Here is a 25708-nt window from a genome sequence, read left to right as displayed (position 1 = left end):
TGGTTCCCCACAAAAGTGAGTACTTGGAAAGACAGAAGTCATTTATTCACATAAACTGTTGCTGCATAGGAACAATGTTCCAATTTGAACATATATTTATATAATACCAGATTTCTTGCAAATGTGATCTTCTTTTCATATTGCAGTTCAAATTCTTCTTCTACTACCTCACTAACTGGGAATTCACCAAAGATTGGATTTTCAGACTGGGCAGTTCCTCAGGCTTCCAGATTAAAATACAGGCAGAAGTTTAATAGCCTTGATAAAGGGATGAGTGGATACCTGTCAGGTTAGTATTACAGTATTATATTTAAGCTTGCAAAGATTAATGAGTGATTCATGAGTTAATTGACAAAAATATTTCTTCCTGTTCATAATGCAGTATGTTCTAAGGGGGATTTCTTTTTAAAGGAAAGGGATTGCAATTGAAGATTAAGTTTATAATTAATTGAATAATTTTCCTATATAAGAAAATGAAATCCCAGTATAAATGTAATATTTAACTGCACTTGCATGTTTGAAGATTTTTATAAATAAGTGTATCCTTGCAGGTGGTGTAAACAAAATCTGCCCTTATTCCCTTATGGGGTACACAAGAGCCCTTATAGAGTCCTTTGTAGGTTCTCCATCGGTAGGAGAAAATAACAGAGGCCAACCAGAGAAAATTGAGAAGCAAAGCAGCTAGTAAACCTGATCTTTATTAAAGCTGTTGCAACAGGGTGCTCCCCTCACATGCAGGAAAGGAGGAGGACCCAGAACCAAGGTGTGCCTGTCCTTATATAGACTTGTAAAATTGCTCACCCTCAAACTCCAGACCAACCCCAGAAACATCATACATACATCATAGAAGGGGTGTAGCCCAGGACCACCACCCCAATACATCATACCTACATCACAGGGGGCAGTCTAAAACAGAATCCTGAGTGTGTTGTTTATCTCCTGGCTGGCAAGTTACCTGATTGCATTATCTGAGTTTCGGCTACTCTTATGTTATTATACTCCTGCCAACCTAGCAGTTCAAAAGCATGTCAAAGTGCAAGTAAATAAATAGGTACCGTCGGGAAGGTAAACTGCATTTCCGTGCGCTGCTCTGGTTCGCCAGAAGCGGCTTAGTCATGCTGGCCACATGACCCAGAAGCTGTACGCCGGCTCCCTCGGCCAGTAAAGCAAGGTGAGCGCTGCAACCCCAGAGTTGTCCACGACTGGACCTAATGGTCAGGGGTACCTTTACCTTTATGTTATTATAACTATTTACCATATTTTTTGCTCTATAAGACTCACTTTTTCCCTCCTGAAAAGTAAGGGGAAACGTGTGTGCGTCTTATGGAGCAAATGCAGGCTGCGCAGCTATCCCAGAAGCCAGAACAGCAAGAGGGATTGCTGCTTTCACTGCGCAGCGATCCCTCTTGCTGTTCTGGCTTCTGAGATTCAGAATATTTTTTTTCTTGTTTTCCTCCTCCAAAAACTAGGTGCGTCTTGTGGTCTGGTGCGTCTTATATACAGTAATTCCTGAATCCAGGTCACAGGCTCACCCTATTCACACCTTAAATGTGCCCTAAAGGCAGGATTTGTGAGCACAGAGACCACGATGTCAGGCCTGGTCGTTGTCCTCTTCAGATCACCACACAAACGCTTCTTGTTCTTTTATAAAACTTTTTATTGTGTATTAACAAATCAATCTTATAAACGGTTCTTAACTATTATTCCTCAGAGTCACTTATTTCAGATACCTTCTGAGCTCTGCTTCTCCGTGACCAGCCACTCTCAAAATGTCGAAGGCACCCTTCCCTTCACTTTCCTGCTCTTTTTTCTAACCTCCTGGCTAGAGCTGGCCTGTATCTCCCCTCCTCCGAATCTGAGCTAGAACTGAACCCTTGCCTTTCCTGTGAACAGCCGGTCCCTCCCTGTTGTTCCTCTTGCTCCCTTCTGTTAGATTCACTGCTCTCCCTCCCCCCTTGGGGAATGCTTTCTCCCTCTGAGAAACTGGAAACTTCTAACTCTTCCCTGACACAAAAGGAGGCTTTTTCATTTCCTTCCTCCTTGCAGAGAAACATTTGGTCAGTTTGGGAGAGTCAAAATGGTTTCAGGACGGTCTTCCTGTACTGTTTCAGACATGTGGTTTATGTATTTATGTACATGTTTGCCTTGTACATTTAATTTATATATTTGAGACCTTAAATTATTATAATACAGACTAAGACTTTTCAAATTATATTTCGAGTAAAACCAAACGAGGGCCCATCCACATTTCCCTTTGTCCTGTGATTTATTCCACTTGGTCTGTGGCTTGTAGGCACGGGTCTGAGAGGTTTCTCCTTTGTTCCATCCCTTTCCCGGGAAACCCTGCTGTTCACGGCTGAATCAGAGCAAATGCCAATCAGGTTTTCTGCAGACTGACATTTGTTCCAATCCAGCAGTAATAAGCAAGTTTTCATCTGGGAAAGTGCGGAACAAAAGAAAAACCTCTCAGACCCATGTCTAGAAATCACAGTCCAAACAGAATAAATCACAGGACAAAGAAAAGTGTGGGTGAGCCCTGGCCTGTAGATGGTAAAAAATATCACTGGTTCTTGAGTGCAATTAGAATTATATATTAACATACTTGACTTATATATTAACATACTTTTCATCTTTGATTCACTCAGGGTTTCAGGCAAAAAATATTCTTCTGCAATCAAACCTTTCCCAGACACAGTTAGCTACTATTTGGTAAGTCCACACATAAATTGATAAGACTTTGATGTTTTGTGCTGCTCAATGTTAATAATATGTTAACTACATTGCATATTTAATACTGTACTTTTTTTATTTTATGCTTATTCTTGAATTGCAGAATTCTGGTGTTGAGATTATATCTGTTTAATTTCTTTTTAAAAAAATTATCTTTAATTAAAAGTGGTTGCAGCGGCTCTACCAATGAAAGGTTGCAGTGGCGTGGGGACTCTGAAAGGCTGCATGAGCTTCCTGCAGCCAATCGGAAGCCACAGAAGCGTCGTCACCCACTCAGTCAGTCCCCGCAAGGTGAGGCGTCCGCGGCTTCTTTCCAAGGAAATGCCTCGCCGCGTCAGGTTTACCTCAGCGTGCGGTGACTGACTGAGTGGCTGGCAGGGTCCGCAGGCCGGATTTATGAGTCTAGTGGGCCAGATCTGGCCTGTGTACCGTGGTTTGAAGACCCCTGTCCTACTACTTCACACCACGTGCCTCTGGGAGAATTAAAACGGGTGTTTAATTCTCCAGTTAAAATCAGCTGGACTCCAAATTAATATCCTTCAATGCATTAAACATCAAAACATTAACAATGTATGGGTTTAGAACAAGGATGGGGCTAGACTTGACCACAGGATGCTCTCACTCCTCACCTGACATCAAGAATTGGGGCATGTAGACCTTCTCACAGTTGTCAGTGCACCACACAGGACTTGTGAACAACCTTGCACAGTGCTTTGGAGTACCATAGAGTACCATCTTTACAGAGTGCTGCATAGGGGCCTTTGCAAAGCCCTTCAAGGATCAGCTGCACCAAGGAGTCCCACGTGGGGAACTCAGTGGCACAACCAATCTCACAGAACTTGGAACCAACGCCTGTCACCTGACTTTGAGCTCCACCTCAGCTGCACAGACAGTCCCAGTGGGCTTGCTCTCACTGTCAGTCAGCTGCTTGCCAGTTCAGAGTTGGGAGCCCATTTCGAGACTCTTCGTTGGAGCCTCAACTTTCCCCTCACCCCATGTCACATGTGAATTCGAGTATGAGGCAAGTGAGCATGATTTGGGGGGAAACTGCCATGCAGGCCCAATTATGTTTCAAATGTGCTTTTGTGGGTATTTTCTTTTTCAGAATTGTTCAAGTTAGTAAGAGGTATCTTGAAGATGTTGCATTGAAACAATGAGATTGCTGTTTCATATTTCCTCAGTTCTTCTACTGCAATTGTTTGTCTTCCTAGGTCACTTGCTGACGTTGATGGCAATGGGCAGCTGAAAGCAGAGGAATTCATACTAGCCATGCATCTGACTGATATGGCCAAAGCTGGGCAGCCTCTCCCACTAACTCTGCCTCCGGAGTTAGTGCCACCTTCTATGAGGTGCATAACACAAGATGGTATGTTATTAAAATTGTATAATAAATGGAAAAGATGTCCTTTAAAAAAAATCCCTGTTTCTTCTCTCTAGAAGTGGAAAATGTGCTGAAAATACTGATTGTGTTCTGCCAACATACCAGAAAATAATGCAGGAAGAAGAACCTCCCCAAAAACTTCCAGGTAACAGTGGGGTTCTTTTTTATGTTAAGAGTGCAAAGTTGACTTTAAAAAGGCGTTAGAACTGAAAGAAACGTTGTTTTACCCCATATTTCAGATATTATGTGTGCCTGACTTCAATTTGCTTCATAGACGCCATTTGAGCACTTAATAACAATTGTAGGACTCACGTATACATTGTTTACAGTAGCAGTGGTACGTTGTCAAGACCGAAAAGCAGCAGTACATTGGGCTATGTGGCGTCAAAGTGGTTGGACTGTGGCAGTGTTTCTATGACTTGATCCCCCAGCTGTTGTTGGACTGCAACTCTCATCATCCCTGGCTGACAAGACCAGTGGTCAGGGATGATGGGGACTCAAGTTTGAGAAACATGGGACTATGAAAGCAACAGGCAAGATGAAGAAACCCAAAACTACGGTTATTTACTTAATTTCCTTTTTGAATCACTTCAGTATCAAAGCCCTGTACATATAACAAATGCTTTTCCATTTGTCAGTGATTTTACTTGAGTGTTATCTACCTCCGTGTTTCATACTACAGTGGTACCTCGGGTTACATACGCTTCAGGTTACATACGCTTCAGGTTACAGACTCCGCTAACCCAGAAATAGTACCTCAGGTTAAGAACTTTGCTTCAGGATGAGAACAGAAATTGCACCACGGCAGCGCAGCGGCAGCAGGAGGCCCCATTAGCTAAAGTGGTGCTTCAGGTTAAGAACAGTTTCAGGTTAAGAATGGACATCTGGAACGAATAAAGTACTTAACCCGAGGTACCACTGTACTGTCCTTGTTTTAGAAATGAACCTGCATTAGATCAATTTTTGCACTCTGATGCCATTTACTATTCTTTAATCTAGTTACATTTGAGGACAAGAGGAAAGCAAACTATGAGAGAGGCAACATGGAGCTAGAGAAACGCCGCCAGGTGTTGTTGGAGCAGCAGCAGAGAGAGGCGGAGCGTAAGGCTCAGAGGGAAAGAGAAGAAAAGGAGCGAAGAGAGAGGGAACGGCAGGATCAGGAGCGAAAGAAACAACTTGAACTGGAAAGGCACTTGGAAAAACAGCGGGAGATGGAGAAACGGAAGGAGGAAGAAAGAAAGAAAGAAATTGAAAGGCGGGAGGTTGTTCTGCTAATTGCTATTTTTAATCTGCAAAGGAATATCTTTTCCGTTTATTGCTGTTTAGTGATCTTCACTTAAGCATTCTTTTTCCACCATGCTGAAACCCACTTGTCCCTAAAGATGACACCAAACCCAAGAGCCCCAGCTGTGTCTGGGGGCAGCCAAAGCTCAGCCTCAAGCAGCCAGTTCTCCATTGAGGTGAAGGCCCTTTCAGGGCATTGCCTAAGCACCTCCAGAAAGTGCCTGCCAGGTGTCTGTCACACAGAATTGCAGCGTCGTGCATGCGCTAGCAACCCTGTCCAGGTAGGCAGTCCCAAGTCCAGCAGTGACCTCGACAGGAAGTCCGAGGCTGTAGTGTCACCAGCTAAGGGGCGAGGCTGAGTTCCTCATGCTGAGAAGGATGCTGGTAATCAGGGAAGCCCTGAATGTGAGGCCCAGAGGAAGGAGTACATGCAACCTGCTGCAGCAGAACCAGGACCCTCATGGCATGGGCCCCTTCCCCTGGGCTTGGAGAAGCGAGGGCCTCATGTATGGCATTGCCAGTGCAATAGCACCAAGTGGGCGGCTATGGAAAGGTAGGATAAATGTTTGTCTTCAGACCAGAGGCTCCCCCTTTAAAGAAGTTGAAATGCACGTTCTCCATAATTCATTGCCCTTTAGCACTTTTGAAAGAACTGAACATTTAGTGGTTATTTTATCTGCAGGCAGCAAAGCAGGAGCTTGAGCGCCAACGGCGTCTGGAGTGGGAGAGGATTCGGCGTCAGGATCTTCTTAATCAGCGTAATCGAGAACAAGAAGAAATTGTCAAACTGGCCTCTAAGAAGAAGAGCCTCAGTCTTGAGCTAGATGCCTTGGTGAGTCACAGCACTGCAAAGGACATAGGGAACTCCACTGGCAGGCGTAGGGAACACAGCTCCTGCAGATGCTCTTGGACTGGCAGCTCCAGCCAACCTGGGGGGGGGGTCAGGTGGGATGGGCATTCCAAGCCAGCAGCACCTGGGGGACATCCCCCGGGCTCACCCAAACAACAACACATTGTCTTTTCAAACATCTTTCTGTATTCTGGTAGGTGGCCGTGTTGGTCTGACGCAGTCAAAATAAAACATTTAAAAATTGTCCAGTAGCACCTTAGAGACCAACTAAGTTTGTTCTGGGTATAAGCTTTCATGTGCATGCATACTTCTTCAGTGGCTATTGACCCTGAGAGTATCTTCCAGCTTGTATAATATTTTATCTTAAAAATTCTTGTTAATTGGTTTTGACTAACTTTCTGTTTTAGGGGTAGTGATTAGCTGATACTCTGTATATTAGAGGCATGTTTTCATAGAATCATAGAATCATAGAGTTGGAAGAGACCACAAGGGCCATCGAGTCCAACCCCCTGCCAAGCAGGAAACACCATCAGAGCACTCCTGACATATGGTTGTCAAGCCTCTGCTTAAAGACCTCCAAAGAAGGAGACTCCACCACACTCCTTGGCAGCAAATTCCACTGTCGAACAGCTCTTACTGTCAGGAAGTTCTTCCTAATGTTTAGGTGGAATCTTCTTTCTTGTAGTTTGGATCCATTGCTCCGTGTCCGCTTCTCTGGAGCAGCAGAAAACAACCTTTCTCCCTCCTCTATGTGACATCCTTTTATATATTGGAACATGGCTATCATATCACCCCTTAACCTCCTCTTCTCCAGGCTAAACATGCCCAGCTCTCTTAGCCGTTCCTCATAAGGCATCGTTTCCAGGCCTTTGACCATTTTGGTTGCCCTCCTCTGGACACGTTCCAGTTTGTCAATGTCCTTCTTGAACTGTGGTGCCCAGAACTGGACACAGTACTCCAGGTGAGGTCTGACCAGAGCAGAATACAGTGGCACTATTACTTCCCTTGATCTAGATGCTATACTCCTATTGATGCAGCCCAGAATTGCATTGGCTTTTTTAGCTGCCGCGTCACACTGTTGGCTCATATAAAGTTTGTGGTCATCCAAGACTCCTAGATCCTTTTCACATGTACTGCTCTCAAGCGAGGTGTCCCCCATCTTGTATTTGTGCCTCTCATTTTTTTTGCCCAAGTGCAATACTTTACATTTCTCCCTGTTAAAATTCATCTTGTTTGTTTTGGCCCAGTTCTCTAATCTGTCAAGGTCGTTTTGAAGTGTGATCCTGTCCTCTGGGGTGTTAGCCACCCCTCCCAGTTTGGTGTCATCTGCAAATTTGATCAGGATGCCCTTGAGTCCATCATCCAAGTCGTTGATAAAGATGTTGAATAAGACCGGGCCCAAGACAGAACCCTGTGGCACCCCACTAGTCACTCTTCTATGTTCTCGAATCAGATGTTTGATTTTAGATTATTTTCATTACAGGATGGCAAACACCAGCAGATCTCTGGGAGATTGCAAGATGTTATAAAAAGAAAACAAGTTCAAAAAAATGATCTGGATGTTCTGGAAAAGAAATGTGATTTGGAAATTATTGAAGTCAAGCAGCTACAACAACAGCTTCAAGTATGAAATCTCACTTTAAGTTTCAACTTGTTGCCTTGTGTGTTCCAGAGAATGAAGGACATGAATGAATTGGAGGGGGGTATTTTTAATACATCTGTGTAAAGATGTAGCTACAAAATAATAACAGTTTTTGCTTCTGTTCAAACAGTTCTCCTCCAATAGCTAGATTTCTCAAAATAATACAATTAAACTTTGTTTTTTAATGCTACAAATGACCTAACAAGGATAAAGGCTATTGATGGTTAAATTATCAGGTTTTTCTAGTTTTTACAAGGTACAGCTTACAGAATCTTAAATGCATGTAGCATGTAACAATATTTGTTATGCCAATATGCTTCAAGGTTAAGAAAAAACTGTCAAGTCCTAAATCCTTCTTTATTCTTGGACGTGTCTTTTATATAAGCTGGTTTGTCCATTTCTCTTGTGGGGTCATAAAATACTATCTATAAATAATTTTCAGCTGAGAGTTCTTTACATTTAAGCATATCAAAATTTTATCTAAAGTATGGACAATCTGTGTCACTCTTACTTGAACTGATAGGTCTCCATATTGACCGTAGTACAATATCAGGATGTACTGTGGATTCCCATGGAGAAATACCAGAATCAAGCCTAATGTTGCACTTGTCTCAAGTGTCTCTAACTTCCTGTAGAATTACTATTATTGGGTGAAATCCAGTTAAGTCATGCTCAACATAAATCTGGTGAAATCAAAGGGCAATTGATTTCAGGAGATGTCCCATGAATATATACCTTATATATTTCTAAGAAGGTAGGGCTGTAATGCATTAAGTCATTAAATATGTAAAGAAAGTATACTGATGATAACTTTCTAAAATTTTATCCCCGACTCTGCAGGAATATCAGAATAAGCTGATCCTCCTCATTCCTGAAAAACAGCAGTTAAGTGAGAGAATGAATCATATGCAGATGGGCAATTCTCCTAGTAAGTATATTCAGCATTATTTATCTTTATCCTTCTCAGTCATTCTTTATTTTTAATTACCAAAACAGTGATGGGAAGGAAGGAGAAAATGAAGGTGAGGGGTTGAAAAGGACAGTTTGAGCCTGAATCTAGAACATGGAACATGGGATGCTCAGAAATTCAAATACATAGAACTGATAGATGGTGATGTACTTCTATTTCCTTTTTGTTAAAAAAAAGTCCATCTGATTTGCCCCTGAGGACCACTGCTGGATCAAAACATGTCTGGCTATGGAAGATATCTGCCTAGTGCAAACTGCATCGCCTCCTCCTCTGGAGGAATTATAGGTGTTGAACCATCTGCTGGTGATACTCATGCATGGAATTCCCTGTGTCAAGCAGGGGGTGAACTAGATGGCAAACTAGGCATGCTCCAACTCTTAACAATTCAGGGTAAGATTAAGCCATCAGCTGAAATCTCTTTCCCACCATGGATTTATTGAGTATCTGGACAAGCTTTCAGACTCAGTTCTCTGACTTCAAAAGGTACCAAATTCTTAACGAGCTGATGAGATTGTGGCAGGGGTAAATGTAAAGCAGGTTGTTAATTACAAGGGCCATATAAGTGAAGGGAAAAAAATAACCAAAATGTTCTTAAGATGAAACATTGGATTTTGGCTTTCATCGACAGAAACAGACCTTAATTCATTACAGAAGAAGTCCTCAGAAAAGGAAAAATTATGCCAAAGACTTAGAGAACAACTAGATGCACTAGAAAAAGAAACGGCTACCAAGCTTTCTGAAATGGATGCTTTTGATGATCAACTTAAGGTACAATCTTGCCTCCTATTTGTGACTCAGAGTAATAATTTGTTGTATTCCCTCCCTCCCTTCTATGAAAAATTTTCTTGCTTCTGATTTTTCTTCTGTTTCTCAAGCTTAGTTCAGTATTTCAGCCGATAAGGGCCAATGAAAGGTTGCGTGCCTTTTCTGTCCTTTCCATTCATACTGTTTAGATGTTCACAGATTGGTCTCCTATTTGACATTTATAATGCATGTGTCAGCATTTTGCAATACAGGGCCTCATGGTCATAAATTGGTATGGGTGCCATTTTGAATGTTGTAAACTGAATTAATTTACTTGTCATTGAATACTGCCATCCCAAAGTGGGTAACAATTAAATAAGATATACAGGGGAAAATATAACATTGTGCAAAAATTACAGAATTCATAACATTTTTGCATAGCCTATTCAGAACAAAACTGTGGGCTATGCAAATTAACAATTTAAGATATTTTTCTCTCTGGTTTTAATAAAAGCTAACCACAGGGCATAGTGAGGAAGGCCATCAATTATGCTCGACCTCTTCACCATGTAAGCAACGACCAAGCCTGTTCTCATGCAGCTTAACTCTTTCTGGCTGCTGCATTATGGCACTGGTGTAAACAGATAGATCTTTATTCTCTGAGCGCCATTCCTTATATAGCCAAATCGCCTTCATCACATATAAGAGGGAGTTGGTAAAAGGCTTTGGGGAGACTCCAACTTTTGCTGAAAAATCTCAGAGGTGGAGAGAACCCAACAGCCCAGTGGAAATGAAAAACCGTAGGGACATGGACTATGTAGTGGAGTAAATGGGAAAAAACCATGATGAAACAAGAGCACTCTACTTTTCCAACACTTTGTTTCGGGTTGCACTTAAAAACAATTAATAGTAGTGTGACAAGTTCTATCTAAAGGAGACATAACTGCTGAAAGGTTAGTGGCGGAATTTGATTTTTTCATTTATTTAAAAATTATATTCCATTTGCTTATACTAAAGCAGTTTAAATGGTGTATGGGAAACATTAAAATTCTCACTAAAACAGTTAAAACATTTTAAAATAATTAGAAAGTAAAAAAAGATTAAAACACATCAGTAACTGTGTCTGGGTAGAATTGATATACTCTTCAAGAAAATAATTTTGAGATAGCATGATTAATACCTAACATGCTAATTGAGAGTAATTTAAATTGACCAGTTACAACACCATAAGTTCCCTATATATATAAAAATTGCAGTGCAAAGTGTAACAGCTTTTTATCTGCCTTATCTTACAGTATGAGACTATGGATGCTTCTGTTCTTCAGTGCCTTTTGTGTCTGCTAAGCTGTCTCAACAACCTCTTCCTCTTACTTAAGGTTACTTTCTAATCTTTGGCTTTTTTTGCTTATAATAATTTCATAGGCTTTTTTTTTAATTGCATTTAAATCCCTTAACTCAAAAATCCAGTCTATTCAGTATCAGTGCAGTACAGCAGTTTGTTTTTTCCTTCGCATTTCTGTTTGCTTTCAAATCTTGTCTGCTCAACGAATGCTTGAAGGAGGTACAAATCAAAGCATTAATATGAAGCTTGCTCGCTTACTAACTACTACCAGATACTTCATCTGATTGTCATTGTTTTTTATGTGAGATTTAGTTGCACACAGCTTTTCCTTCATTATTTAAATCTTACTAGCTCTTCTGAAATGGAATCAGTTCTAGTGCTTCAGATTGATGAATGAAAGGTCTGAAATTGTCATGTTATTATCACATCTGAACATTTTTCTCTCTTAGTAAAGTGAGTGTCTCATGTCTGAATACCAAAATGGGTCCTTAGAGAAGTTGAGAGCAGACAGATTCACCTCCTGCTCTAAGGTCACCCACCTCCTTCACCTAAATGTCCCTGTCTGTTTTGTTCAGCTCTTGCCTCCACAGCCTCTTAAATCTCCCCCTGCTCAGTCTAATGGAGTGAAATATAAATTATAAGAGAAGATTTGGGAGACTTGTGTCTCCTTACACACCATTTGTTGCACAAGATTCCTCTGCTCAGTATCTAGTAGTTGTCCCCCCTGACCCCCCAAGCCCATTTCAATGCAGCTCACACAGTTTAGGAGAGCCCCACCTCTGGAGAGGCTTTTCGTTGCACACAAGCATCAGCTAGAACCCCTCTTCTAATTTCTTCCATAATATCTTGCTTCCTCCAGTAGCTAAAAGAAAGTTGTGTTGGAAATGTAAACTTCAGAAGTATTCTATTTAATTTTGAACCTGTTCTCTTGATTGTATTAATACAGAGATTGAACACTTCTCAATGTAGGATTGCCTGCCTCTTCGTACCCTGACTTGGATTGCAGAACACTAAATCAAGTCCCCCCACCCCCCCTGATTTGCTCATATGATGTATGTTATATTTTCTTATTAGGAGCTAAGAGAAACCTACTCTACACAGCAGTTAGCTCTTGAGCAGCTCCACAGGATCAAACAAGATAAAATCCAAGAACTAGAAAGAAGAAGAGCTGAGCTTGCACAGAAGAAGAAAGTGGAAGATGAGGCTGCACGGTAACAGGATAAATTAAAACAATGCAGGCTTTTTTCTAAAGGGCCTCCTCTGCACTCTCTTAGATGACAGGCTTAGACTTCCTTTTACTACGTGGGCTGTCATTCTGGGTTTGATTCCCCGCCCCAGTACATTTATGTACCTTGGTTCTGTTTTTGTGTTGTATTGGATATTGCATTTTAAAATGTAACTCCTTTTATTGATGCAGTTGTGACCCACCTTGATTGATGCTATCAGTATAAAAATGGTCACAACTTTTTTCTTTTTTAGCATGGGTTCTTTTTAATTTCTTGGCAATCACAATTCTAGCTACATTGAGATCTCATTGGGCAATTGTACATTTTTAGAGAACTGCACTTCAAAAAGAAACGTTCAGATAATATTGAAACAGTTACTCCATAAGAAATTGCTAACTGAATTACAAAATTAACTGGGATGAAAGATTTCCCTTTTATGTGACATGATATGCCTCACAGTAGTATTTTTTTTAATAATAATAAAACCTTCTGAATTGATTCTGAAACCTACAGGTTAGCAAGCCTAACTTCAGCATATGGCAACAATATTTGCAAAAAGTTGCTGTTTCTGAAGATGCTTATGGACTCTGTATTTTCTACACCCTACTGCAGGGGTCAGCAACCTGAGGCCCATGGGCCGGAGTGCCCCACAGAGGTCGTTTGACCGGCCCACGAGCCACCCCCCCAACCAAGCTGCCTGCTTGCGCACTGTGCTAAACCAGCGCGGCACGGGGACTCGCTTCTGCGGCGCCAAAAATCACATCTACGCATGCACAGACGCTGAAAATCGCAGGCATGCGTGTGATCCGGCCCACGGAGGGATCTCTGCGGGGCCGATCCGGCTCAGGCAAAATAAACCTTGCTGACCCCTGCCCTACTGGTTCTTTTTCTGTGACAAAAATAAATATGGTGCCAGTTCTTAACCAAGATTGCATAACTGAAAAGTTTAGGACAGCATATATCCACTTCACCATTCCTATCGCTATTATGATGCTTAAGTTGTCCTAGGACTTTCAGAGCTTACAGGAAGATAATAATGTAAACTGAGAGCAGCTGATTTAAGGATCTGTGCCAAGTCTTTTCTTTTCAGTATCAGCATAAAAAATACCATTTTTGACAGTGTTTTTGCTGCTTTTTTTCTAAAGAAAAGCAAAGCGGGAAAAAGAGAACTTGTGGCAGCAGAATATCCGGAGGGAGGAAGAAGAGAGGAGAAAGCGACTACAGGAAGAGCGAATGCAGGAAAAAATCCAGGAGGAAAGACAAAAAACGGAGGAGGCAGTTGCGCAAGAAAGGGAAGCCCAGTTGCAAAAATTGGCAGAGGAGAAACTTGAAGAGGAAAAATGGAACAAACAGGCCGAGATGCTGAGAGATACTGAGCAGCAAAGGCAGAAGCAAAAAGAAGACAAAAGAAGGCAGGAGCTGCTCGCAAAAGAAGCTGAGGAGAGGCATAAGCACTTTGATGAAGAGAAGAGAAGAAAAGACAGGGCCAATCTGCAAGAGTCTGAGAAACCCGTTTCTCAGCTAAATGAAAAAAATGTAGACATTCTTAAACAGATAAAGGGACGAAGTCTTAAGTCAGCATTGAAAAATGAAGGTATCTTACCCAGGTTTTTGTAAGGATATTAGCTACCATAGTTTAAAACACTGAAGTCTGTTAGTCCCACACTGTTTTACCAATCCATTAATATGTGTGGCCTTAATGGGAGAGATCAGTTCACAGGTCTAAATTACACCTTAGCTAATGTTAATATTCAGCTTTTCTCATGGCTTGAAAGGCCAATGTTGTTCAATTATGCAAATCCCAAAGCAGGCACTGATTGCTGCTTTGAAATGAACATAACTGACAAGATTAGTAGTCAGTAATAGTTCCTCCTTGACTTTCCAGGCCATGCTGTGGGTTCCTCTGAGTCTAGGAAATCTGTTGCCTTTGTGAATTATAGAGCTTTATATCCATTTGAAGCGAGGAATAATGATGAGATGAGTTTCAGTTCTGGAGACATAATTCAGGTAAGAAATGGCTGATAATCCCTGAATTCTTAATAGGATATTTATTTCAAATTAAAGCCTTTGTCTTCTCTGCAAAATACCGAGCGTGCCATGCAGTAAAATAAAGAATTAAAACCTATCTAATAAGCTTTTAAAATAACATTTTGTCACACTTCCATCCTTTTTTCCAGGTTGCTGAGAAAACTGAGGGAGAGCCTGGTTGGTTATATGGGAGCTTCCAAGGCCATCAGGGCTGGTTTCCAGGCAATTATGTAGAAAAAATTCCTGAAAATGAAAACACCCTTTCACCTCCAAAGAGAGCCCTACTTCCTCCTGTGGTATCCTTACCAACTGCCTCAGTTCCTGTAGAGTAAGTGCACCATAATACTCTGCTACCACGCAAAATTGACGGTGGTGATGATGATGATGATTCACCCTAAAGTCCTCGGGTTTAAAATAACTTAGAGTCTCAGAAATAAAGTGGGTTTTAAAAATATGCTTCTCAAGTGTCAAAAGCCAGAGAGGGTAAAGAAGTGCATCTTGAGCATTCACCCAAAGCTGAATAAGGAAGATGCCTGATGCACCTCTGTGGTCAGTTCCACAACTTAGGGGATGCCACAGGTCATACCCTCTCACAGGCCACAGCCAGGCGTGTTTGGAGGGGCAGTGGAACACAATTTGACAGAAGTCTACAGAACAGCTTTGGCCAACTCAGCTGGCATGCTGCATATAGTGGCTTCAGTCTAACCAAGATTTAGGCTCTAACTCTGTGATGCCTAACTGTGTTAGAATTTTGGCCATTGTATACCAGTTTATGCAAAAATGTGCTTTGTATATTAAGAAATAGTGGCAGTTATTGTAGTTGTGCTGCTTTTCAGTTCAGAAGTGATCTTTCCCTTGTTTAGCTTAAGGCTGAATGGCAGTGATTGATTTGAAATTCTGCACACAGCTTCATAGCTTATGAATCTTACATGCATTTTGGAAGCTTTGCTGCTTCACAACTACATGCTTTAAAGTGCTACCTTTATTGCCATATATTGAATTTGCAGGCCGCTTTCGTCAAGTAAGCCAGCCGACGAATCCGATTACCAAAATATATCTTTCTCAAGTTTAAATGTCAACACATGTCAGAAAAAATCTGCTTTTACTCGTACGGTCTCCCCAGGATCTGTTTCTCCCATCCATGGCCAGGTATGTTCTACCTATGGAAGAGTGATTTATGTCCCTGTATCTTTGTATCCTGCACTGTTCCTCCAGCACTGAATACCCAGGGATATAAGGCTTAGGGTCTGCAGAGGTGGAACTGGCTAACCATTTATTTGTTTGTTTATTAAAGGGATTTCTTTAGTTGATATTTCAGCATTGCAGAGGGTTGGACTAGAGGTCCCTGGGGTCCCTTCCATTTCTACAATTCTATGATTCCTAATCTGCCATTCAAATAAATTTTCAGAGAACCTGTAGCATCAAATTTGTCACAACTGTATTTGCTGAAATATGTGTAACAGAAAAACATAAGTTGTGGCAGATGAGGAAACTGAGTTGTCCTTACAAGGACAACTGACCTAATTATTGATAGTATCCCAAGTCTACCTCCTTCCTAGGTAGAGTATCTGGTTTGGTTTTAAATTATCATGTGCAAGTATTTGTTCTAGAAATTACTCTGTCTAATAAAGTTCTTTAAAGCATAGAAACTTGCATAAATGATTGGCATCTGAAACCTTTTTGTTTTTTAACAGGGGCAAGTTGTAGAAAACCTAAAAGCACAAGCACTCTGTTCCTGGACTGCAAAAAAAGAAAACCACTTGAACTTTTCAAAAAATGACATTATTACTGTCTTGGAGCAGCAGGAAAATTGGTGGTTCGGAGAAGTAGGTCGAGGAAGAGGGTGGTTTCCCAAATCCTATGTGAAGATCTTGTCTGAACATGAAAGCCAGAAAGAGGAGTAAGGCTCTGGGAATTTTGGGGTTAAGCATGCATGAAAAATGTATTGGGTAGTGTTTTAAAGGATGAACAGAAACTTGGACTGAGGCTCAGAGCAGTGGGTACACAACATTTGCTCCCTGGAGAGTCTCTTTCAGAAAGTATCCCTTGTTTAAACTGCAGGCTTCAAATAACAGATTTGGGAATTAGGCAGGCATAAGAACAGTTAAAAGTGCCCTTTGACTTTTTATTCTAGGCTTCCCTTTCATTTCTTATTGCATTAAATCATCAAGCTCTTTTGAACTTAAGCGATTTAGAGATAAATTTGGGGATGAAGGATATATTTTGAGAAAGGAAGCACCAGAAAGGTGCATGTCCCTTGCCCCCCCCGCCCCCATCAGTGTCTAGGCAGGAGGCCTTTCAGACATGCCTTTTACCATTCCTTCTGTTCTTTTTAAATAAATGAAATCATGAATTCTTTCATCCCAGCTATGTGAATTCAACTGGCAAATCACATAGATTTCTGATTAACCTTTGTACCCATCCCAGTTTGCTCTGAATGCCCATAGCCGGGTTTAGTACTATCTGGTTTATTATATGGGTGTTTGAAAAATGTAATTGGAGGCAAAGGGATAAGGCTCTGTTAAGATGCATTTAGATGCCTAGTCCTTGGAGTAGCAGAGGATGATGGATGATGATAATAATAATAATAATAATAATAATAATAATAATTTTATTATTTATACCCCACTCATCTGCCAGGGTTTCCCCAGCCACTCTGGCCAGCTTACAGCATATATAAAACATAGTAAAATATCAAACATTAGAAACTTCCTGGTACACAGATGAGGAAAAGAAGCTATGAATTCCAAGACACACTTTATTTGACTTTTGTGTCTTTTTTAAAGTTTGAGTCACTGAATAATGAACATTGTATCTTGCAATCGCCAAAATGACTTTATTTTTATTTATTTTTAAAATCTGCAGGCCAGAAGCTGTTTATGCAGCTGTAAATAGGAAACTCCCAGCATCGTCTTACACGTTGGACGAGGGTAAGATTTTGAATATAAATAAACCTTTAGATTTCTATGTGTTTAAGGAAAGGTTCCAAATTCTTTGACACTTCTGCACCTTTAACTGTGTGCTATCGTAAAAGCCTAGAAGTTATGAGACTTGTAACAAACTAGCAATGAAAAACTCTGCATTATGGTCTGTATGTATTCTACTTGGATATTTTTTCTACACCTTTTTTTAGAAAATGAGAAAAAATGTAGGTCAGTGCAAGCTGATGGGCAAGGAAGGGAAAGAGCATAAAGGTATGTGAAGAGGTGGCCTTGGGCATAGGCAGAAGGCATGTAGGGGAAAGACTGGCAAGACACACATCTCCCAACTCTGACCCTCCTCTAGAGATTGCCCTCATGTTCGACAGTTTCCCACTTCAGCTGAAGCGGGTCATAAACTTGCAATGCCAACAGTCTTGCCTGCTGTTCTGACGATAACTCTGCCCTCACAAATTGATTACTTTTTAAATTTTAATATTTTTATTGCGTTTTGTATAATAGCAAGTACAGTGGTACCTCGGGTTAAGTACTTAATTCGTTCCGGAGGTCTGTTCTTAACTTGAAACTGTTCTTAACCTGAAGCACCACTTTAGCTAATGGGGCCTCCTGCTGCCGTCGCGCGGCCAGAGCACGATTTCTGTTCTTATCCTGAAGCAAAGTTCTTAACCTGAAGCACCATTTCTGGGTTAGCAGAGTCTGTAACCTGAAGCGTATGTAACCCGAGGTACCACTGTATAACATCCTTTCCTCCCACCCCAGCCCCCTACCCCATCACAGGTGTTCAGTTATACATTAGCAGGAGTGTTTGGATAATCCACATGTGCCTGTTGATTTCAGTGCTTCGCTTGATTCCATGGTGAAATTCACTTCCACAACATGTAGTGATGTCCACCAATTTGGATGGCTTTAAAAGAGGATTAGATTAGGCAGACTTGGAAGATTCACAAAGAAGGAGAGGCCCAGAGACTGTTTGATAACATTGAGATCAAAGGAGGAAAGGGATAAGATTTTGGGCCTACACTACGGAAAGTCACTGGAGGTTTTGGATAGAAGAATTGAAATTTATAAAGATATTCCAAGACAACTGCTGGATCTTAGAGCCGCCTATTCTGAACTTGCTAAACTACTAAGGAGCAACGCAATTCCATTCAGGTGGGAATTCCCCCAAGGAATATCTTTTACCTTTAGAGGGAGAAAGGTTAAAATTAGAACATTGGAAGAGAGAGACAAATTTTTGGCTACACACGGAGAGGACCTTCAAAAAGGAATTGAATTACCTTCTGGGCCTGGGGCAACGCCAGCATCAACACCAGCACCTGGGGAACCTGAAGATTCAGAGAAGATACCACCCCTGGAGAAATAACCAGACTAATTCAGGATGTCTCTGCAATTGCTGAGTTGGAATATTAATGGTTGTAACATTCCGGAAAAAAGGAAGAAAATATTTCACATATTAAAAAAAGAACAATTGGACATTATCTGTCTACAAGAAACACATGTGACGAGGCTCCACAGAAAAGTGTTAATAAATAAAAGATTGGGCCAGGAATTTGTATCGTCGGATAAAGTCAAGAAGAGAGGCGTGGTGATATATGCAAAAGAGAGCCTGTCACCCAAATTCTTATTTAAAGATGAACATGGAAGAATTTTGGCTATTGAGATACAATATCAAGGAGAGAAACTGTTGATATTAGGAATCTATGCACCTAATGAAGGGAAATCGGAATTTTACAAGAAGCTGCAGGAGACAATGCTGGACTATCTGGATTACAACAACATCATAATGATGGGAGATATGAATGGGGTCGTATCAACTAACATGGACAAGTCACAAAGTCAAAATGTTACAAAAGACGGCAGACTACCTAAAACCTTTTTTGAAATGACAGACAATATGGATTTGATTGACATCTGGAGGACAAAGAACCCACTAGGAAGAGAGGGAACATTCTTTTCTGAAGCCCAACTGACCTGGACAAGAATCGACCAAATATGGATTTCTAGAGGCCTGGCACCTAAGGTCAGAAAAGTGGAAATCTGCCCAAAGACCTGTTCCGACCATAATGCAGTAAAGATGGATATGACACTACTACCAACTGGATCCTTTAGATGGAAGATGAATGACAATTTGTTCAGAGATCAGGAAATTACCAAGAAGGCCCAAAAAGTTTTGAAGGATTATTTTGAGATAAATATGAATACTACGGTGGAAAAAAGAATCGTCTGGGACGCAAGCAAAGCTGTAATGAGGGGATTCTTGATACAACAGAATGCAGTAAAGAAAAGAACACAAAATGAGAAAAAAGATAAGATCTTGGATAAAATAAAAGAATTAGAGAAGAAATTAAGAGTGAATCCGAAGTCACAGCCAACTCTGAGAGAAATTAAACTTTATCAAACACAATATTCTAAACTGATAAATCAGGAAATAGAATGGAAGGTTAAATTAATGAAACAAAAAACGTTTGAGTCGGCGAATAAATGTGGAAAACTGCTAGCTTGGCAGTTGAAGAGAAGACAAAGATTAAATACGGTTACAAACTTAGAGGTTGATGGAAAAAACATCCAGAATCCAGTGGACATTAGAAAGTGTTTCCAGAGATACTTCAAAAAGCTATACACCCAAGGGCCGCAAGACGAAGTTGAGATTAAACAATTTTTGGCAAAAAATGGACTATCTAAATTGTCACAAGAAAATAGGACAATCCTGAATTCTAAAATAACACGACAGGAGATTGAACAAGCCATTCAGAACATGCAACTCGGCAAATCTCCAGGGCCAGATGGGCTGACTTCCAAGTACTATAAGACATTAAAAGATTATTTGATACAACCTTTGATGGAGGTCAGCAATGAAATTATGGAGGGGAAGAGGGCACCGGAGTCGTGGAAGGAAGCGTTCATCACATTAATACCAAAGTCGGAAGCTGAAAAGACACAACTTAAGAACTATCGTCCCATCTCCCTTCTAAATGTGGATTACAAAATATTTGCAGACATTTTGGCAAGTAGATTTAAAAAAGTTTTAAATGAAGTAATTCATAAGGACCAGGCTGGCTTTCTCCCAGGTAGACATCTGTTTGCTAATACAAGGAACATTATTGACATTTTGGAACTTTTGCAAACAGATATAAATACAAAAGCAGTTTTAATTTTTATAGATGCGGAGAAGGCCTTTGACAATATCTCCTGGAAATTTATGATGGGAAATTTAAAAGAGATGGGAGTGGGACGGGGTTTTGAGAATGGGATTGAGGCGATATATTCAGAACAGAAAGCTAAATTGATAGTTAACAATGTGGTTACAGAAGAGTTCAAAATTGAAAAAGGGACACGACAAGGTTGCCCTATCTCCCCTTTGTTATTCATTTCGGTTCTGGAAGTGCTATTGAACATGATTAGAGGGGATCGGTTGGTGGAAGGAATTCAGGTCGGACAGAAACAATACAAATTAAAAGCCTTTGCAGATGACCTGGTTTTGACTCTGCAGAAGCCAGAGCCTAGTACGAAAAGAGTATTACAACTGATTAATGACTTTGGTCGGGTGGCTGGGTTTAAATTAAATAAACAGAAAACTAAGGTCTTGGGGAAAAATTTGACTGATACAGAGTCAGAACGGTTTCAGAATGAGACGGAACTTAATGTGGTTAAGAAAGTAAAATACCTAGGGGTAAACATAACAGCAAAAAATCTAAGTCTATTTAAGGACAACTATGAAAAATGTTGGACAGAAATTAAGAGAGACTTAGACAGTTGGTCAAAATTGAAACTTTCTTTGTTAGGCCGAATTGCTGCTATCAAGATGAATGTATTGCCAAGGATGTTGTTTTTATTTCAAACACTTCAGGTTTTGGACAAAAAGGAGTGCTTTCAGAAGTGGCAGAGAGATATTTCTAAGTTTGTCTGGCAGGGCAAAAAGCCCAGAATTAAGTTTAAGATACTAACTGACGCAAAACAAAGAGGGGGCTTTGCCCTGCCAGACCTAAAGCTGTATTATGAAGCTGCAGCGTTCTGCTGGCTAAAAGACTGGCTACTTCTTGAAGACACTGATGTGTTAGATCTGGAAGGGTTTAACAATACTTTTGGATGGCATGCATATTTATGGTATGACAAGGTTAAAGCAAATAAGGCCTTCAAGAACCATATTGTCAGAAAATCACTGTTTAATGTCTGGACAAAATATAAAGACTTGCTGGAAAATAAAACACCAAGGTGGCTTTCACCTCTGGAAGCTAAGGCCCGAAAAAGACCCAATATGGAGGCTAAATGGCCAAAATATTGGGAAATACTAGAAAAGGATGGAGATAATTGGAAATTGCAGAGTTTGGAGAAAATGAAAGACAAAGTGCGAGATTGGTTACATTACGCTCAGATTAAAGAAGTTTTTAAAAATGATAAGAAACTAGGGTTCCAGGTGGAGAAATCGAAACTAGAAACAGAATTGTTAGAACCAAAGATTAAGGTACTTTCAAGGATGTATAACTTGCTGTTGAAATGGAATACACAAGATGAAACAGTTAAATCGGCTATGATAAGGTGGGCACAGGACATTGGGTATAACATCATGTTTGAGGACTGGGAAAGGTTGTGGAGTAATGGATTGAAATTTACTGCATGTAACGCTTTGAAAGAAAATGTAATGAAAATGATTTATAGATGGTATATGACCCCAGTCAAACTTGCAAAAATTTACCACCTGTCTGATAATAAGTGTTGGAAATGTAAAGAGTGTGAGGGAACGTTCTTCCACCTCTGGTGGACTTGCCCTAAAGTGAAGGCGTTCTGGGAAATGATTTATAATGAATTGAAAAAGGTATTTAAATATACCTTTTGAAAATGAGTTTGAAAAATGAAAGGAATTGTGTGGACAAATATGTTCATGTCCTCAAGAATGTCTTCATTAACAAAGCTAAAATTCTGTCGTCTTTTCCAGAATACATAGCGCTATATTCTTACACAAGTTCTGAACCTGGTGATTTAACTTTCACTGAAGGAGAAGAAATATTAGTTACTCAGAAAGATGGGGAATGGTGGACTGGAAGCATTGGTGATAAAACTGGAATATTTCCTTCAAACTATGTCAGACCAAAAGATTATGAGGTAAGGATTTAGTACAGTCTTTTCTTTTGGGGGGGGGGGGAGGTATGGTATCCAAAGATGAACTCAGAGGCCCTAATCCGAAAATACCTTTTCCTTTTCCCTTTTCATATGTCTCAGATGATCAAGTGATCATGGGAGAGGCGGGGAAGAGGGCAATCACTGCTTGCAGCAGAGATGTTCAGTATGCTGGACTCTGAATGTCCCAGTGGGGCAGAGTTGCGAACAAGTCTAATAGTTACTGCCCCTGGACCACTGAGTCAGAAAAGAAGAGCTGCTGAAGGACTTTCTTAAAACTCTTTGCAAAACAGCAAGAAACACATACACACTCACTTATTTGTTAACCCCCTCCCCCAAGCAAGAGCATGTAAGCTGAGTAGGCTGTCACTAAGAAAGTTGAGTGGGTTGTGCTACTGCTGCAAATTAAAGTGATTGTTTTATTTTATTTTCTCATAGAATTCTGCTACTGCTAGCAAAACAGGGACATTAAATAAAAAACCTGGTGAGTATTACTAATTTTAGAGTGTGTTAGCTGATTGTAATAATTTAATTTTTCATTGATTCTTGTCTTCTTTCAGAAATTGCTCAGGTTACGACAGCCTATACGGCGTCTGGAGCAGAGCAGCTGAGTCTTGCCCCAGGGCAGCTGATCCTTATTTTGAAGAAGAATTCTAGCGGATGGTGGCAGGGAGAATTGCAGGTAAAAGGAAGGGGAATTCTTACACATTTGCCAAGCTAAGTAGGATTTCAGATTGGATGGGGGGTGGAGTATTGAGATTCCTGCATTGCTGGGGGTTGAACTAGACGGTCCTTAGGGTCCCTTCCCACTCTACAATTCCATGACTCTAAAATTGAAACTAAAATTGAAGCAGGGCAAAGGCTAATAGAGTTCTGTCAAGAGAACAAGCTGGTCATCACAAACACGCTTTTCCAACAACACAAGAGACCTAAGCAGCTGGATGAGTTAATAATGAGGAGGATGTGTAATAGTGTATGTCTACTGTGTAATTAATTATCCACAATGACTCATATATATGCCACGTTATAAATAAGTCAATATTTTCTGTGGTAACATTTGCATATCCCCAACCTTGCATATTTTTTAACTTCAGTATGCTCTCATAAGTTTGGCTTGCAAAGAGCTTGATGTGTTCTTATTAAAATCTAGGCAGCTTTTAATGTCATTCAGGCTAGAAAACCCAGAGTATCATGTAGCTTACCTGCAGTTAATTTCAGCTGATTTACTCACAGTACTCACAACTGATGCTACTTTCCTCTGAGCTTTAAGAAGCCAGGAAACTTCTTTATAGGACTACTTTAACTTATTTATTGCATATGTATTGCATCTCTCCTTGAAGGAGGTCAAGGTGGTCTACTCTAGGGAAGGGGAACTGGATCCAGCCACTTTGACGGGTGGGCAAGGCCATTGTGAGAACCCGTGACAACTTCAAATGGGCTCACCGTCAGCGCTGGTCGGCACTGATTAAAGCTTGGATTTAGATTCAAAGCACACCTGCAAGTAGGCATGTTCCACCTGCACACCAGGAAATCTGGTCTGCATTTTAAAAAATGTCCTATTGCAGGCACAATTTGAGTCCAAACTGTGCAGGCAAACAGACAACTTTTGCTTGCCACGGAGTAATTCTGAGTGCACTTTTATGTTCACAGTTGTTCCTTTACAGCTGTGTCTTTACCTGCCCTGTAACTGACATCTTTCCTGATACCCAGTGTGAGGCAGGCAAGTGTTGTTTGGGGAAAACAGCCTCATGGGCCAATTTAGGACCTGGCCAGACCCAATTAGGCCTCCAGGTTGGAGGTTCCCCATCGCTGGCCTCCTGGGTTCTTCCTTACATGGTTTGCCTGTTAGCTGACAAAAGCTTAACATTCTTCTTGCAGGCAAGAGGGAAAAAAAGGCAGAAAGGGTGGTTTCCTGCTACCCATGTGAAGCTGTTGGGTCCAAGCAGTGAAAGGAATACACCAGCTACTTACCCAGGTGGGTGGCTAAAGCTTACTTTCCCTTTTGTTTAGATGTAGGGGTGAACCACACAATGTGTGGCTCCAGTAGCTGTTTTTGTAAAAGGCAAACGGCTTCATGGTGCAGCAGTTCTGAGTGGGGAAGTAGCAGAGGGGAGGACTAAATTGTTTCTTTCTCCGTTGTTTCTGTGGAGTCATTTCCTCAAGCTGGGTTTTGCCATGTACCCCAGTGCAGGGGATAGCTGAGGTGATTGAAGCTGCTTCCATGGGGAGAAATTCTGAGCACACTGTGCCAAGTGACAGTGAGCTCCTAAACCCAGGCTTCCGTTTTTGGTGCTCATTCAGCCCTGGTCCAGCACTTCAGCAGCCTTTCCTGAGTCATTTGGAATGGAGAGAGTTTGGCGTCATCCGCACCCTGTTGGCACTTTACCCCAAAACTCCAAATGACAGCTCCCGGTGACTTGATATAGATGTTTATTGAGGGACAGGATGGCATCCTTCAGAACCCTACAGCTTAAAAGCCATGGGGCCAAGGATCTATCCCCTAAACTACGTTCTAGAAGGATGTGGCCCTGCAGGTAGGAGTGAAACTACTGCAAATTTAGTCTCCCAACTCCCATCCTGCCAAGCCATCCCAGAAAGATACTGTGGTCAACAGTATTGAAAACCACTGGAAAAAAACAGCTGGGAAGTACTCTGCAACCAAATGTGGAGACTTGAGTCTTTTTGGGTCCCCTGCAGTTCCTTTCTCATTGCTTGTTTCTGATGTATTCTTGCCTAATCACTTCTGGGACACTTGAAAGGAGTACAGTTTTTACTAGCTTCTGAAAGAGGAGAAGGGAGATTTCTAGACCAATATAACATGGGTACACAGAGAAGAAATCTGCTGCAGTCCCTGAGGTTGTTCTTCTTTCATTTCTAAAATGTAGCTGGGACGCAGAATTATTTTTCTTCAGTGATGGAGTGCTTAGCTCTCCTGGGCCTAAAAAATAGGTATGAAATGACAAGTGGGCAACCTTCCTCTGTTACCAAATCATCCCCCGTTACCTCCCTTCACCCATTGATATGAAGCCAGCTGGTTATGGCACTGGGGTGGGTGCCCTGGTGCTCTAGCAGGAGAAATAAAAGTACTGTATTTTTCTTTGTATAACACACCCCTTTGTATAAGAAATTTTGGGGGACTCTGGGGAGGATTGCCCAGTGTTGTTGAGCTTTTATTAGGGGGAATTGCCAAAGATCACTCACCCATTGAACCTACGCTCACACTTGCATGCGTCCCAAACGCAACCAATCGGCTGCCCAATTGCCACGGTAACAGCCAATAAACACCAGTCCTTGCCGCGGCCACCAATAGCTGATTACAATCTCCAGCTTGAGGCAGCAACAAATCCGACGTCCCACATATGCACTATCCGTGTATAAGGTGTCCAATTTTTAACATTCTTTTTTTTGGGGGGGGGGAATCTAGTCTTATACACAGAAAAGTACGGTACTTTCGCTC

The 25708-nt window shown here is 41.1% G+C and overlaps 1 protein-coding gene across 7 annotated transcripts in view; it reads left to right on the top strand.

Moving 5' to 3' along the window:
• ITSN2 (intersectin 2) overlaps positions 1–25708 on the top strand; it is a 76289-nt gene that overhangs the window by 23675 nt on the left and 26906 nt on the right. For 6 of the 7 annotated variants that reach the window (XM_080997338.1, XM_080997342.1, XM_080997337.1 and 3 more), the window contains exons 8-28: positions 147–289; positions 2646–2709; positions 3942–4079; positions 4168–4256; positions 5111–5373; positions 6078–6227; positions 7729–7869; positions 8728–8815; positions 9486–9625; positions 10897–10977; positions 12018–12154; positions 13315–13763; positions 14055–14176; positions 14347–14525; positions 15205–15346; positions 15892–16097; positions 17063–17127; positions 22070–22236; positions 22690–22735; positions 22812–22933; positions 24130–24226. In XM_080997338.1, the coding sequence (XP_080853464.1) occupies positions 147–289; positions 2646–2709; positions 3942–4079; positions 4168–4256; positions 5111–5373; positions 6078–6227; positions 7729–7869; positions 8728–8815; positions 9486–9625; positions 10897–10977; positions 12018–12154; positions 13315–13763; positions 14055–14176; positions 14347–14525; positions 15205–15346; positions 15892–16097; positions 17063–17127; positions 22070–22236; positions 22690–22735; positions 22812–22933; positions 24130–24226 (3029 nt within the window). The remainder of the gene's footprint in view (positions 1–146; positions 290–2645; positions 2710–3941; positions 4080–4167; positions 4257–5110; positions 5374–6077; positions 6228–7728; positions 7870–8727; positions 8816–9485; positions 9626–10896; positions 10978–12017; positions 12155–13314; positions 13764–14054; positions 14177–14346; positions 14526–15204; positions 15347–15891; positions 16098–17062; positions 17128–22069; positions 22237–22689; positions 22736–22811; positions 22934–24129; positions 24227–25708) is intronic. The other variant, XM_080997341.1, reaches the window with a different exon arrangement.

The sequence above is a fragment of the Podarcis pityusensis genome (assembly GCF_964106645.2).
Source record: "Podarcis pityusensis genome assembly, chromosome: 3".
NCBI classification, from domain to species: Eukaryota; Metazoa; Chordata; class Lepidosauria; order Squamata; family Lacertidae; genus Podarcis; species Podarcis pityusensis.
The sequence above is the reverse complement of the archived record's forward strand: the minus strand, read 5'-3'. Positions and strand labels throughout refer to the sequence as shown.